Genomic DNA, 13,808 nt, shown 5'->3' with positions numbered 1-13,808 from the left:
ATTTTAATGGTTATTCATGAGCCAAGCCTTTCAACGTAAGCGAACTCGATAGGCGTGTTTGCGTTTATGCAGCGAGTATGACATCAAATTATCGCGAGACCGTCTGCTCTCTGTACTCCGATATCATACTCAGATCGGACTGCGCAGCGCAGCATGAAGCTGAGTCTGACCAGCGTGTTAACGTCGTCCTTTCGGTCTACTGGATCACCGTCACGTTACGTAATTAATATTCATGAGTCAGTCACTCGCCGTAGTAGGATTCGTTCCTTCGCGGAACGCACGACTGTCAAACGGAATATAAACGGGCAAGCGAGCACCACCTAGAGGTTTGACACCAAATTACTTGCATTATTTACTCTATCCAGAAGTCATTAAGTTACAGTAAAAAAATCTGTCAATACAGAGCCGAACGTGGTTAGTTGTCCCAGTACATACGTTTAAGCATTTTTAGAGCATTTTCAATGTTATTGCCTTTTGTGACAACATACACCAAAAATCAAGGCATTTAGGCCTATTTCCCTTACGAAAATTAACCATGTTTTTTTGGTGCATCGATTACTTAGGGGGAAAAAAAGGTTTTACTACAGTAACCATCGTTTACTATGGTTTTTACAAAAAACATGGTTTTCAAAACCATGGTTATTTTGTGATAACCATTGTTTTACTACAGTAACCATGTTTTTGTTTTGTTTTAACTGTAGTAAAACCATGGTTTTTCAGTTTTAACTGTAGTAAAACCATGGTCAGTTTTCGTAAGGGTTACATTTCAGTAAAGCACATGTAGCAACTTCTGACATATGAAAAATGCTTCTGGTGTGAGAATACAGTTGGATCTTGATTTATTTTTGAGGCACAGAATTTTGAACCAGGCAAATTAGATACTAATAATAAACTTGCAGAAAAGCCTTTTGATACAAGAACAGTAGAAAACATGTTTATAGTTCCACAGCTACAGTAGGGCGAATTCAGGTTGATTGTGACACTTTTTGACATTGATATCCTACACCTGTAGTTCCATTGTCTTAAATTGAGCTGGAGATCAACAAACCCTCAGTTTATTGCAACCAATATAAAAACGTTGGACCTTTACATGAAACACTTACAGGAAACAATATTGTACCCTGCTAGTGCAGTTGAAGGCCCTTCAGCTCAGAAGGGAAACAAACACTGACTTCAATGATCAAAGAAGGCACTACATTAAAAACGTTTTATATCAAACAGCAGGGCATTTTAAAGAGCACCATATACAACTCCACCTGTGTAAACATTCTCATTTTATAGACCTATCACCCGTCCACGTGACCCATGTGGTGAACTTCCTCTTCTTTTAGTCAGTGAGTGTGCTTTTCATTGTTTATTTATTCTCATTATCTTAAATAATAAATCAGCTTTCATCTACTGCCACTTTCACAAAGATAGCGATTCCTTTGAAATACATCTTGCTATCAAACATTGCCCATACTTGTTTTATCTCTGTGTGGCTGTTTGTTTTAAGTGCTAAAATGTTTTAATAGTAAAAAGGGGGAAGTGTGTTGGCATTCAGAATAGTTGCACATTGAACTCTGCAGTTTTAAATAGTTTTAACTGCACTCCATGTGCTGTGTTGTTTTGAATTGAGCTTTTGAATTTTTAGTCAATATACACCACAACATCCACATCATGATGCTATGCAAACGGCAGTTACATTTAATGTGATCCTTGTAGACAAGTACAGTACATACAGTAAATGCATGGACATGCATACAGGACGTCCCTAAAAATAATGACATCATATGCTGCTTATGTGAAAATATGGCTTTTAGAGGTTTGTTTTTATTATGCTAAGCTATGCTTTGATATAGATGATTGTAGATGTCTTGAATGTTTTACATACTGTACTTTTAAAATACAGGGGCTGGGAAACGTTTAACATAAGATGTCTTTTACTCTGGACCTACGCAAGGTCAAATGATCAGCCAATGAGGATTATTTCATACTAGACGTTTCTTATGTCATAAACATTGCTTCAATGTACGGTCCTCATATTCTGAAATGAAAACATCCCAGTACACATTGCAAAACCAAAACGGGTTGTGCAAATGCTGGGAAACATCTCACTTGCCTTCCACGTGTTGAACGGCACACACAGCAACTGTAAAACAAACACAGGGTTAATCCATCCACAATTGTGTGTTTTTTTTTTTTTGTGAAACTTGAACTGAATACTGAAGGTTGGATTCATGTTTTTTATGCAGTAACCCCTCCATATTTCTGAATATTTGACCACAAGTCTGATAATAATCAGTGCATTATTAATATTGTCATGAAAACAATTGCTGTTTTGTGTCATAGGTGCCATAAAGAGCCACAGCAGCTAAAACAGGGGTTTTAGGTTAAAAAGTAAATGAAATTCTTGTGAAAATCAAGGACAGCTTCAAATGATCTAACCCTTGTTGACTAAAATCAGGTAGATTGAATATTAAGGTACATACACTGTATATTGTTTTCATTCTCTATACAGATTAGATTATATTAAAAAAAGATGATATCAAGAAAGATCTCCAGGTGCTTCTGATAATATTTTGTTTATGAAAAAAATGGATGTTTTGGAAATAGTTTTAGCACTTTAACCTGGTATAATGTGTAAGAATTTAAATGTATTCTCTGTGGGAGTTTTGCAGAATCTTTGTTATTTACTGTTTGTGGGAGAGAGCAAGCGAGAGTGAAGATAAGATTTGTAAAGAGATTTCCCTGGAAAGAGACTGATGTTTTTGTAAACCACTACAGTCTCACCCGCACACACCCTTATGCTTCTTATCTACCAATGCACAAACAATAATACATACTGTATATTTCAGGATCAGAAAATGTTTCTTTTACCTCAGTACCTGTAAATCTGAACCTCTACTTATTCTTTGTTTTTCGAGACAAACGTGTGCGAGAGATTGCGTTTGGAATTGTAAACGGCATAAAGAGGGAAGGGTGTTTGTCTTCAGAATAGCCTGAGCTTATATCTGTGTAAGCTACATGAAACATATCAAAGCCAACAACCATAAATCCATTAGGTTTAGATATACAGTTGACTAGCGTCTGCCCTCTTCTCTGGAATTGTATGCCTCACTGTCTGTCAACAAGCGTATTGTTTTATTGTTGAATGAATTCTGTGAATCCAGCATCAGATACGTACGCATCAGATAGGCTACCTGCATATGCTTGACCCTCATCTCGAGTGCTGAACAAATACATCTAACAGGAAGCCAGGCCTTTTCTGTGAGGGAAAGTAAGAAAACTTGTTTTTTTCCGCTATGTAGAAGCTCGAATACTTCCTCCTTTGGACCTGAGGGCCCAAAGAAACCCTCCAGTGGCCCTCATATATTGGGTTTCCACAAGCTGCTCCCTGGAATAGCAAGCGCTTTGACGTCAAACTGATACTAAGCTGTAAAATTCTCGTGGCGCTTCCACAAAAAAAATCCATGACCACGATGGAAAAAGTTAACCCAAGTGTCACAGAATGTTTGGTAAACAGACCTCTTTTTCTCGAGTCTTGCCTTAAATAGCATGTCCCATGTTTCTGCACTCTGATGAACCCCTTCTTTCACTTCATTTTGCGTCCCTTCAAATGTTCTTTTACAACAGTACAGCACATCCAAAAATATATTTCGAGAAGCTTTGGTGTCACCAGAGAATCACAAATGGATGAATGGCTGTACATTAGATGTGTATTTTATCTGATAATCTACTATTTTGTATTTTTGTGGTTGCAGATATGACATCCTGAGAACGAACTGATCAGATGTGGCTTTATAATGACTCAACAGTCAATGAAACAAAGTTCAGTTCACCTAAAGGGACACTTCGCCCAAAAATGAAAATTCTGTCATCATTTACTCACCTTCGAGTTGTTCCAAATGTGTATACAATTCTTTGTTCTGATAAACACAGAGAAAGATATTTGGAACAATGCTTATAACCAAACAGATCTCAACACGCATTGACTACCATAGTAGGAAAAATTACTCTTGTTTTTTTTGTTCTGTTGAATGTAGGACAGCAAACAGTTCTGGGGCACTTTTGACTACCATTGTTTCCTACTATGGTAGTCGATGGGTGTTGAGATCTGTTTGGTTATGAGCATTGTTCCAAATATATTTCTCTGTGTTCATCAGAACAGAGAAATTTATACACACTTGGAACAACTGGAAGGTGAGTAAATGATGACAGAATTTTCATTTCTGGGTGAAGTATCCCTTTAAGATGATCGTCGTCATTACCGATACATTTCAGCATAAAGGTTACTCAATAAAACCTTACTGTGCAGTAAACGCTTCAGCGTTTTGTGCATCTAGGTGGTGGCAGCTGTCGACATGATGTTTTTGATAAGTGGCTTCGGGAGGAATGTTTTGATCTACAATAGCATTAATGTTTGCTTGTAATTTGTTTGAAGTTTTGCATTAATGACATTTCTAGAAACACAATAAAAGAATGCAAATAATTTTGAAGGCACTCTTTCAAGGAATTCTTATTCAATGCATTTGTGTGAAATCACTGTCAGTTTTGTCCTACGAAGTACAACAAACTAAGGAACTTGATGACATGCTTTAGGTTAGTTATTGTGCTGTATCGCTTTCTATTTTATCCTAGACTATCTAATCTTATTCTATCTGATCTACAGTATCTGATCGTATAGCCTGCAGTAACACATGGAATATACAAGAATGACAAGTGTTAAAAAATAGATAAAAAAGAAATAAGACAAAAATATTATTCTCATTTATTTTTAACTTTAATCTCTTTTTTTGGGACGTAAGAATGTAAGTAAGAAATGTGCAACACAACCTTAACATACGTTTAATACTACAAATGAGAATAATAAATATAAGGAAAACAGTGATTCCACCAGTGAAATCACGGATGTTCTACAGTGTGCATGTTCATTATTGACTTGGCAATGATACAAACATAAGTAAAAAAGACAAAAGTCTGCTAGTAGCTTCACATCGTAACCATAAAACAGAATTGGGGGCAAATTACGCACATAATAAAAGTCACTTCAAGTGCGGTAAATCGTATTCTCTTACTCAGTCAGTTCAAAACAAGGTGAGAAAAAATACACTGACACAACCGGCAAGCAAAAGCAAACTGGGTTACGAAAGATTGAAAGATGCTTATTGAGTTAGATCTGAGAGCTAATCTCAGTCTGAGTGACATACATTAACCACATCCCGTTCCTGACCAGCAAGTACAAACACATTGAGGAACCACATTGTTTGACATCAGTGATTGTGTAATTGATGCTTATTGTTGACCACGTTCTATGAATATTAAAAGGTTAGCTTCTAGGAAATGAGATATGAAACAATGACACATCTGAAATTATTTGCTCTTTCGATTTATAAGGATTTAAGGGTTTGAGTTTTATGACTGATTAATTCCAAGCGTCTTTTGTTTCTTTGACGCGACTACAAATGACAATAAGAAACACAAAGAGGTAAATGTTAAATATTGAACCAACAATTAGTTATAAATCTTTTCAATGTTGTTTTTATGTGTTGGGATATTTGTCTCCCATATTAAAGTGGTTTAAAGGAATGTTCCAAGTTCAACAGAAGCTCGATCAACAGCCTTTATGCCATGATATATAAAATAAATTGGCCTTTAACTTGTTAATCAACTTTTAGTAAGGCACTTACAAGGAAATGCAACTTCTGTCTGACACATTTTTTGAGGAATTTTTCATGTTAGTACAGGATTCACATTCTTGAAGCGTCTTGCCACATTTGCTTTTATTGTAAAAGCCTTGCTGCTTTATATACACATATTTTTTCAGAAAAACTGAGTTTTCTGATTGTTTTATGGTAATTAACATCACTACCACAAATACTGTTAAGTGAGCTTAACTTGAACTAAACCTGGAACACAACAACACTGACACTCTTTGGGTCCTATTTTTAAATAAAACGTTTATAACAAAAACTATAACACTAGTTGTACCAGACGAACACCTTTAAAAAGTGTTTTTTACAAAGTATAAATGTTCTGTATTGTTTGAATAAAGTATGCTGGTACAAGAATTTGATTATTATTTTATCCAAAACGTAGGAAGACTGCATTCCCAATACACATCTGGGATGTCCGTGCCTTTCAACACGCTAGCATTCCTCTTATGTAACATGTTTAAACTGTAGTTGTGTGTGACACCAAAAAGTCACAAAACGCACAAGTACAAAAAGTATACAAAGTCACTTTGTAGTAGAAAACCCTCTTAAGCGAGGGTCAGTATTTCTCCTTCACAGAAACCCAATCCAACATTCCAGTTTATGGCACTTCTCGTACATTCGAATGGGCACTTTCGGTTCGGTTGTCCACATTTGGCAATGTCCGACTTGAATGGATTCCTGCAAATTCCAACTTGATTCCAGAGGATGTTCATTCCTCTTTTGGGCTCTGTAGAGTCCCAAGACACAGTGTTCCTCCGGGATTCTATGTCAGCGGGAGAATGTTTCTCCATTTGATCACATATGGCCAACAGAAGGTAATTGTAGTGAGGTGCTACGTCTCAGTAGAAGGAGAATGCGTCACTATCTCTACACAGTCTTTCTGTAAGAGTTTCTCGCTATCCTGCTTAACTCTTTCTTCAAGCTCAAACTGAAACTTGTCTCCACCACCAGTTCCCGTCTTGTAAAACGGTGGGGAGGGACTTTGTGGTATCATGCTGTGGTACCAGTTTCTGTTCTCCTCTAAAGTGTCCAAGATATCCTGTGCATCTGGATGCACCAGGTCTGCCCACGTCTCCCACAGCGGGTGCACGATGTAGTCAATGAAACCAACCTATAAGTCAATCAAACATTGTAAGACGACTTGACTTGATGTGAATTGAATGGGCGATGAGGAAAGTGATGGATTTTTGGACTATTACCTGAGACTTCTCCACCGAAGCAGTGTGTTTGTCACACATGGGGCTGATCTCCATTCCTCGCTCTCTTTCTCGGTCACCCTGGTGGAAGAACTCTTCCATAATGCGGTCTGTCCACTGCCGGTACAGATCTAAGGATTTGGTGGGGTTGCTGAGATCGGCACAGTGAACCATATTGCGTAAGACCTATGGGCATTGCGAGACCGGACATTGAAGGTTATTGAGGGACAAGGGGCTAGTACTGGAGCCACAAATGAGTTTAGGACTTACCTGTATCCTGTCTGTATAGTTATCAAGCAACAAAACTCCTGAGCTGGTCACCTTTTTCGTCTCGACCATTGTCTTTAGATCAGCCAGTAAGCTCATGTGCTTTGACATGTCTGTTGCTAGTACCTATTAACACCGATAACCAAGTTTAGTGTAAAGTGTAAAAGTAAAGAGCAAACCGATCATTGAGCCAGCAACATTTCCACCCACCATGTCAATGACCATTTTTCTAAGGGTCTGACGCTGCTTCTTGGTGAGGTTCTGAAAGATGTCGCAGTTTTCCCCCTGCAAGAGCTTAAAACCAACAGCAAGGTGATGATTCTCCAGAACAGACTCATCGTTGTACATGAGGGCCAGCTCAGAGTCTGCGGGAGAGAGAAATATGTTTATAAGAACCATGAAACCGTCATAACGTTGACGCTTTGTTCTTCCATCTGGTTAGAGTTTCAATAACTGCAGCACTCTGGATTCATAAAAGCACACGGCCTCCACTATGTAAAAGGAGAACAAGCCCACACTTACTGGTATTAATTAGGAACTGGTTGGAGACCCCTGGGTGATCCACGTCATGGATGGCCGCTGCAAAGATAGCTGCCAGAATCTCTAGGTCTGTAAAGACCTCCTGTGAATAATAAAGGTGAAGAGCAGTGTTAAGGTATAGACTGGTGATTAAAGACACGGTGCTAATACAACACAACTTTCTCTTTTCATGTTTTATATTGTGCTTAGAGAAAACGTGAAAATTAGCTACAGACAAAACACTGCACATTGTTTGGGGAGGGAAACAAATCTGTGCTATTCTGTTTGTGCGTGTTCAGACTAAAACAACAGAGAGAACAAAGTATTATTCATACTTTATGACATTACAAGAGAAGTATGCTTTGTTTTATGATATAATCCTCAAGGGGCTAGAGTAACAGGAGAGACATCTGAAGGTAATGCTTTCGCCACCTCGAGTACTTAAATGTGTTACTGCCCCAGGAATGCATAAAACACACGCAAGTACAATAGAGGCCATGTGCTCAGAATGCGTCAGCTAAGCCTTCACATCTGCATTTGAGTACTTTTGTGAATAATGTTTCTGATGGAAGGTTGTCTTACATCCAGTGCAGGTGTGGATAGCAGGATGTGTGTGGACTGGGCCACATCGGCCGCATGGAGACTGTTGTGATAGGCCACGTCTGCATGGTAGTGGTCTTCGAGGGTCATCATGTATGTCACGAAGGTGTCCACGGGGATCTTGAATGTCTTCATTAAATCTCTCTCCTATAAAAAGCACACATTCATTAAACATTTTTCTGTACTTTCTTTGTTTGCGAGTCTAACTTTTTGCTTTATGCACCCACCTGAAAGATGGCATACATGATGCAGGTCAGTGGGCGGTGGTGAGAATGCTCTGCAACTTTGAAGATGTTCAAACCCCACTTGTTGATGTCCTCTAGGTCCTACAAATGCAAGACGGGATACAAATCCAATATCAAACTGTGCAACTTTTTCCAAAATTTCACAAGGGATACTGTGCATTTTAAAGTACCTTTGAGAGCAAGTCCTCAAGATCTGTTTTTACTCCAAAGCGGCCAACAGCGCAGCTACTGGAGAGACCGGAGCCGTGAGTGACCTTCCTCACCCCACTGATCTGAGTCATGAGCTGCTGCTGCCTCCTCTTCCTGTCCCGCGATTTCTGAGTGGGCGACGGGATCTCCAGTTCGTTCTGTTTATCTGGAGGGGTAAAAGTTTCGGTCTGTTACTCAAGCGTTTGTTAACGTTAGCACCTGCACATTCAACTCACTACCGTGACTGCAACTTGTCAGACTGTGAGATCCTAAGTCATAATAAACAAAATGTGATATTAGTAAAAGCCACCTACAAAAACAGTTTCAAAGGTGATAGCTCAGTATTTCCTGTAAAAAACATTTTGACTTTTGTGCTGGTCCAGGCAGCTTTATGCTGGTTTGGTAGATGTTTACAGAAAAAAAACAAGGTTGTTGGTGAAACTGGTTGATCAAGTGTTGCTGGTTAAGTGTGTTGATGGGATCACAAGCACATCAGAATCCCATCTTGCGGACCATCATGTAAAAACCCAATACAGACTAGTGACCAATGTTGTGGTTCTTTTTTGCCGTGAAGTCACACACAAACGCTGGGGTCCATTGCCAAAGGAAGACTTTAATATCAAAGATACAATAAAGATACAAAGCCGAGTTGCCTGCAGAACAACTGACATCTCTTCTTCCAGCCTAGTTTAAATACTCATCTTCTCAGGCACATGCCACTATTATTGATTACCATAGGAAGTAGGAAGAAAGGGTCTATTCTCTTACAGCCCAATTTGGTCACAAACACATCTTTGCATCCTGATTTGATTTTAATCATGTGATTATAATCATGTGAGCTGCAGCCTCTCTCTCTCTCTCATGTGAGTAAGCTGTTCTCTCCCATTCTCCATACGTGCAGCCATAGAAAACTACATTGCATAGGATAATTCAAATACGTAATGGTAGAATAAGTTTATACATATAAGGGATTATTTTGGCTATAAAATCTTCAACACCAATCATTGTTAAAACGATGACCTGTATAAAACATTATTTGAAGAGCATATTTAGACCACAATGTAAAGTCAGCGACTTCAATACGACCTTAAAGATTGCTTATCAGAATCTTTAAAAACAAAATTATCCTTATTAAAATGGCAGGTCCCTTTGTCAGACCAGTTTCAATTTTGCAACCAGTTGGAGCATCACCAGACCAGTAAGGAATCTGAGTATATATCAATCACAAAAGGTCACCACATGGAGAATATAGTTTGTTCGTAATGCCAGTGTTGTTTACAATAGACCTGCTGAAATTTTTTTTTTTCCCACAACACTTATAATCTAACTCATAATCGACCTGATATCCTGCGTGTTAACATCGACCAAACTCCTTAAAACCTTCTTCTCTCAAACCTACTAAATCCCATTTTATCCCACAGTTTATTTGTTCCTTTCCCTTAATTTCTTCCTCCAGTTACTGCCATTCCCTCTGAACCACGTCAATCCCTTCTTCTCTTTCCAAACATCTGCTGCTTAAGAGAGCCTGAGATTCTTGCAAGCAGGGAGGGGATAGCTCACTTGTGTTCTACAGAACACAAGAGAAGATATTTCTAAGAATATTGGTAACCAAACAACATTGCAAGTGACCTATTTGTCAGGTATGGTGACCCATACCCGAAATGTGACCTCTGCATTTAACCCATCCAGAGAGTAGTGAACACACGCACACCCGGAGCAGTGGGCAGCTATCACTGCAGCGCCCGGGGAGCAAGTAGGGGTAAGGTGCCTTGCTCAAGGGCACCTCAGTCGTTACCCGCCGGCCCTGAGAATCCAACCGGGACTGCCCATGGACCCCATTGACTTCCCCCATTGACTTCCATTGTATGAACCAGGGGTGCCTCACACGTCCTGAAATGTGAAGTTGCGGGCTCTTTGATCGTCCCCTGGTGGTTGGCTGCAGTACAGGTCATAAACACCTGTACTGGTAAATCACCATGTTAACAAATGGGACAGGACTATAACTATAAAATCCAATTACACTTTAAATATTTTTTCCAAAGATGTTTTCTACTATTTTAGTCAGTTTTTATCACGTTGATGTATGTCCAAGGGTTCGTTTTTTGAATAAGTTTGGTTTTAGTAAGTTATAAGATGTTATAAAAACGAGATGTGGTAACATGATTTCTTCGTTCACGATTGAGTCATCAGGGAATATGGGCAGGACCTTGATACCGCGCTTCACTTCGTGCTCACTACTGCGCAGACTCCACTGACGATTCCTTCTGTGTATGCCCAGGCTCCAAACTGACGTTTTTGCGTAACATGTCAGCGCCCATCGTTGGACATGGAAGAAAGCGGCGTCACGCTGTCCATCTTTTTTTACAGTCTATCTATGGTATGAACACAAAACCACCGTGACATTTCTCAAAACACTGTATCTTCTTTTATGTTTCACAAAAGAAACATCATTTATTCAGAATGAATAAATGATGACAGATCTTTATTTTTAGGCGAACTTTCCCGTTAAGAGTCTGAAAATCTCCCTGCTGATGACTATGAGTTAAGTGTGGAGGCCATGTGGTTCTGAACTTTGGAGTTAGAAGAGTACAGTGACCCTGTGGCATCTGACGCAGATTGCAGCCCTCCTTTTTCTCTCTTTCTCTCACACACACGCTCACTGCAGCGCAGACACAGAGCAGATCAGACTGTTTTGAAAAATAGTGGTGCAGGCAAAGCACAAGACGTTCAGATATGATTAAACCTAGATATTTGTGTTGTCTAGATATCTTTAATCCCATGAATGACTATCAGAGTTTTTCGCCCAAGCTGTTTTGCTCCTCGATTCATCCCTTTTGTCTGAAACACAGCATTATCATCGTCCCATTCTATTCACAATGCTGTATAATACGGAAGCTGTCTAGCTTACTCAAATGTGCAGACGATATATTAAAAACCACAAAGGAAATATACAGTTCCTTCAAGTAAACTAGTGGGCATCAATTATGAAATGTAAAAAAGAATGTTTGGACTCACCTAAGAAGGTGTTGGAGATGAACTCAGACACCTGGTTTCCAGAGCGACTCATCTCAGACAGGTGTGTCAGTTCTCGGTTCAACATCCTCTTGAACTAAAACACAAAACACCATGTCTCAGTAAATGCGAATCAGTATTTCTGAAGTTTTCTGGTGCTGGAATTCCCATTCATATCCTCTGTTAAATACCCTCACAGACATATACAACACTAGAAATAGAAATGTACACAAAGAATAAGTTTCTCAGACAAACCTTAATGTAACCCCAGGACACTGAAAGCAGGTAGTTGACCTCAGGCATGTTGAACTTCAAGCTAATAGACTAAACCTCACTCTCCCTTTCTCTTTTACAATAAAATCCCTCTCCCCACAGTCTCTCCTGATCTCATCTCTCAGTATTCTGTTTGACATCCCAGCCAGCTTTGGATAAAGCACGGATAGAAAAGAGATCCACACAGAATTCCATGAGATCTGCTGTGCTCCAGAGTGCAGCCTGTCTCCTGTCTTTCTTTCTCTGCCTGGGTTACTTGTTTCTGTCTCTAGTTTACGCTCTCTCTCTTTCTGTCTGCCCCACTCTCTATCCTGCCCGTATATAGTACATCACTGCCGCTGCCAGCCAGAGATGGACACATGCTTAGACACACACGCACGCAGATACGCCCTAATCTGCTGATGGTGGTCCTGCTTAAAAGACTGTCAATGATGCTTATCAATTATTGATGTGCTTTTTAAGATGCTCTGTATCATGGTGGATAGCATCGTACAATGCAAAACAAAGAAATAAATCAAATAAAGCATAACTTCTTTGTAAAACATTGCGGTAAATAAGTCATGGCAACATATATATTTTTAACTTATTAAACCAAGTTTGTATAGACAATCTGGGCAATTTTATAAAGTGTAAAAAGGAACCAAAGTTATGATTTCTGGTCTTTGGTGATGTTTGTTTGTTTTCTAATCATTAGATCAGAGAACATTCTCTTCCTCTGAAGGGACCTTAGATGTCAACACTGTGCCCGGATCAATGCCATGGAAACAGAGCCACGTGGGTTTTTCCATGCCAGACAAGAGTAACATGAAGTTCACACACAAACATGCAAACTAAGATCCTTTTAAATCCTAAATATACAGTATGTTTTTAATAGCCGTACTCCAAAATTAAACATAAAATCTCATTCTTTTTGCAAAAGAAGGATATTTAGATTTACATGTATTTATTTAGCAGATGTTTTTTTATGTAAAGAGACTTACAAATGCAAAAGTATTTAACATTTGGTCAATAAGCTAACAATAAGCCATAATTACAGGTTGGACTAAAACTGAAGCTAGTATAATTTTTAGAAGTGTACTGTTCTAAAATGTAAACTTAATAGTATAAATGATTCATTTACTAAAACTATGTTAGTATAAATGTGCACTGGTAAAATGAAACAAGAAAGTCAAACTTTGCAATGTTTCCAGAAAAGATAAAAAAAGACTTACAGTTAAAGACTTAAAAAGTGCTTAAAAGTGCCAGCTAAACCTTAAACTAAACACACCAATGCTCGTTTCATAAAATAAATCCTCATGAATCAGTTTCATTAGTATCAAACCCCAGACCCAAAGCTGAACCTGACCTAAAAAACAAACAAGCTCACCTCACTCCAGCCTTTTAATGCACCAAACTTTCTCCTTTTCTCAGAGTAGCACAGTCCCATTGTTGCCGTGATGCTGTTTCGTGCACTGTGTGAGCATGTGCCGAGCGGCATCTGAGTGCTCACTGCGATGGGTGTCAGGAAATGCGTTAGACACAGTGAAGGCTGATTCACCTAATGGTAGATGTACCCCCCCCACAAACCCTCCCCTCTCCCGCTGTCTGTAGCCTCAGGTAGAGATGCCATCAACCCACGCTGCTCATGTTCTGACTGCACACTCTGGGTGGATCTGATTAAATCACCAGTTGAAAAACTTCAAAGGCTTGACAGGAAAACAGTTTTTATGTTTTATGTGACGTGAATAAAAGACTGGATTTTACTATGTGTGTTGTCTTTACAATTTAAATATTCATTTGAAAATTAAAATGTGAAAAATGTATAATTATAC

At 39.0% G+C, this 13,808-nt stretch overlaps 1 protein-coding gene across 1 annotated transcript in view; it reads right to left on the bottom strand.

Annotated features, from left to right (window-relative positions):
• Positions 1-4,746: 4,746 nt before the first annotated feature.
• The window catches only part of pde4bb (phosphodiesterase 4B, cAMP-specific b), a 47,746-nt gene continuing 38,684 nt past the window's right edge, over positions 4,747-13,808 (bottom strand). Inside the window, exons 9-17 of the mRNA XM_057332895.1 lie at positions 11,728-11,821; positions 8,694-8,878; positions 8,506-8,604; positions 8,261-8,425; positions 7,682-7,781; positions 7,370-7,524; positions 7,163-7,285; positions 6,896-7,078; positions 4,747-6,807 (exon numbers count right to left, since the gene is read on the bottom strand). Coding sequence (XP_057188878.1) covers positions 6,529-6,807; positions 6,896-7,078; positions 7,163-7,285; positions 7,370-7,524; positions 7,682-7,781; positions 8,261-8,425; positions 8,506-8,604; positions 8,694-8,878; positions 11,728-11,821 — 1,383 coding nt within the window. The 3' untranslated portion in view covers positions 4,747-6,528. The remainder of the gene's footprint in view (positions 6,808-6,895; positions 7,079-7,162; positions 7,286-7,369; positions 7,525-7,681; positions 7,782-8,260; positions 8,426-8,505; positions 8,605-8,693; positions 8,879-11,727; positions 11,822-13,808) is intronic.

This window comes from Triplophysa rosa, linkage group LG5, assembly GCF_024868665.1.
Source record: "Triplophysa rosa linkage group LG5, Trosa_1v2, whole genome shotgun sequence".
In the NCBI taxonomy this organism is placed as follows: domain Eukaryota; kingdom Metazoa; phylum Chordata; class Actinopteri; order Cypriniformes; family Nemacheilidae; genus Triplophysa; species Triplophysa rosa.
This window is presented reverse-complemented; position numbering and strand designations above follow the sequence as displayed.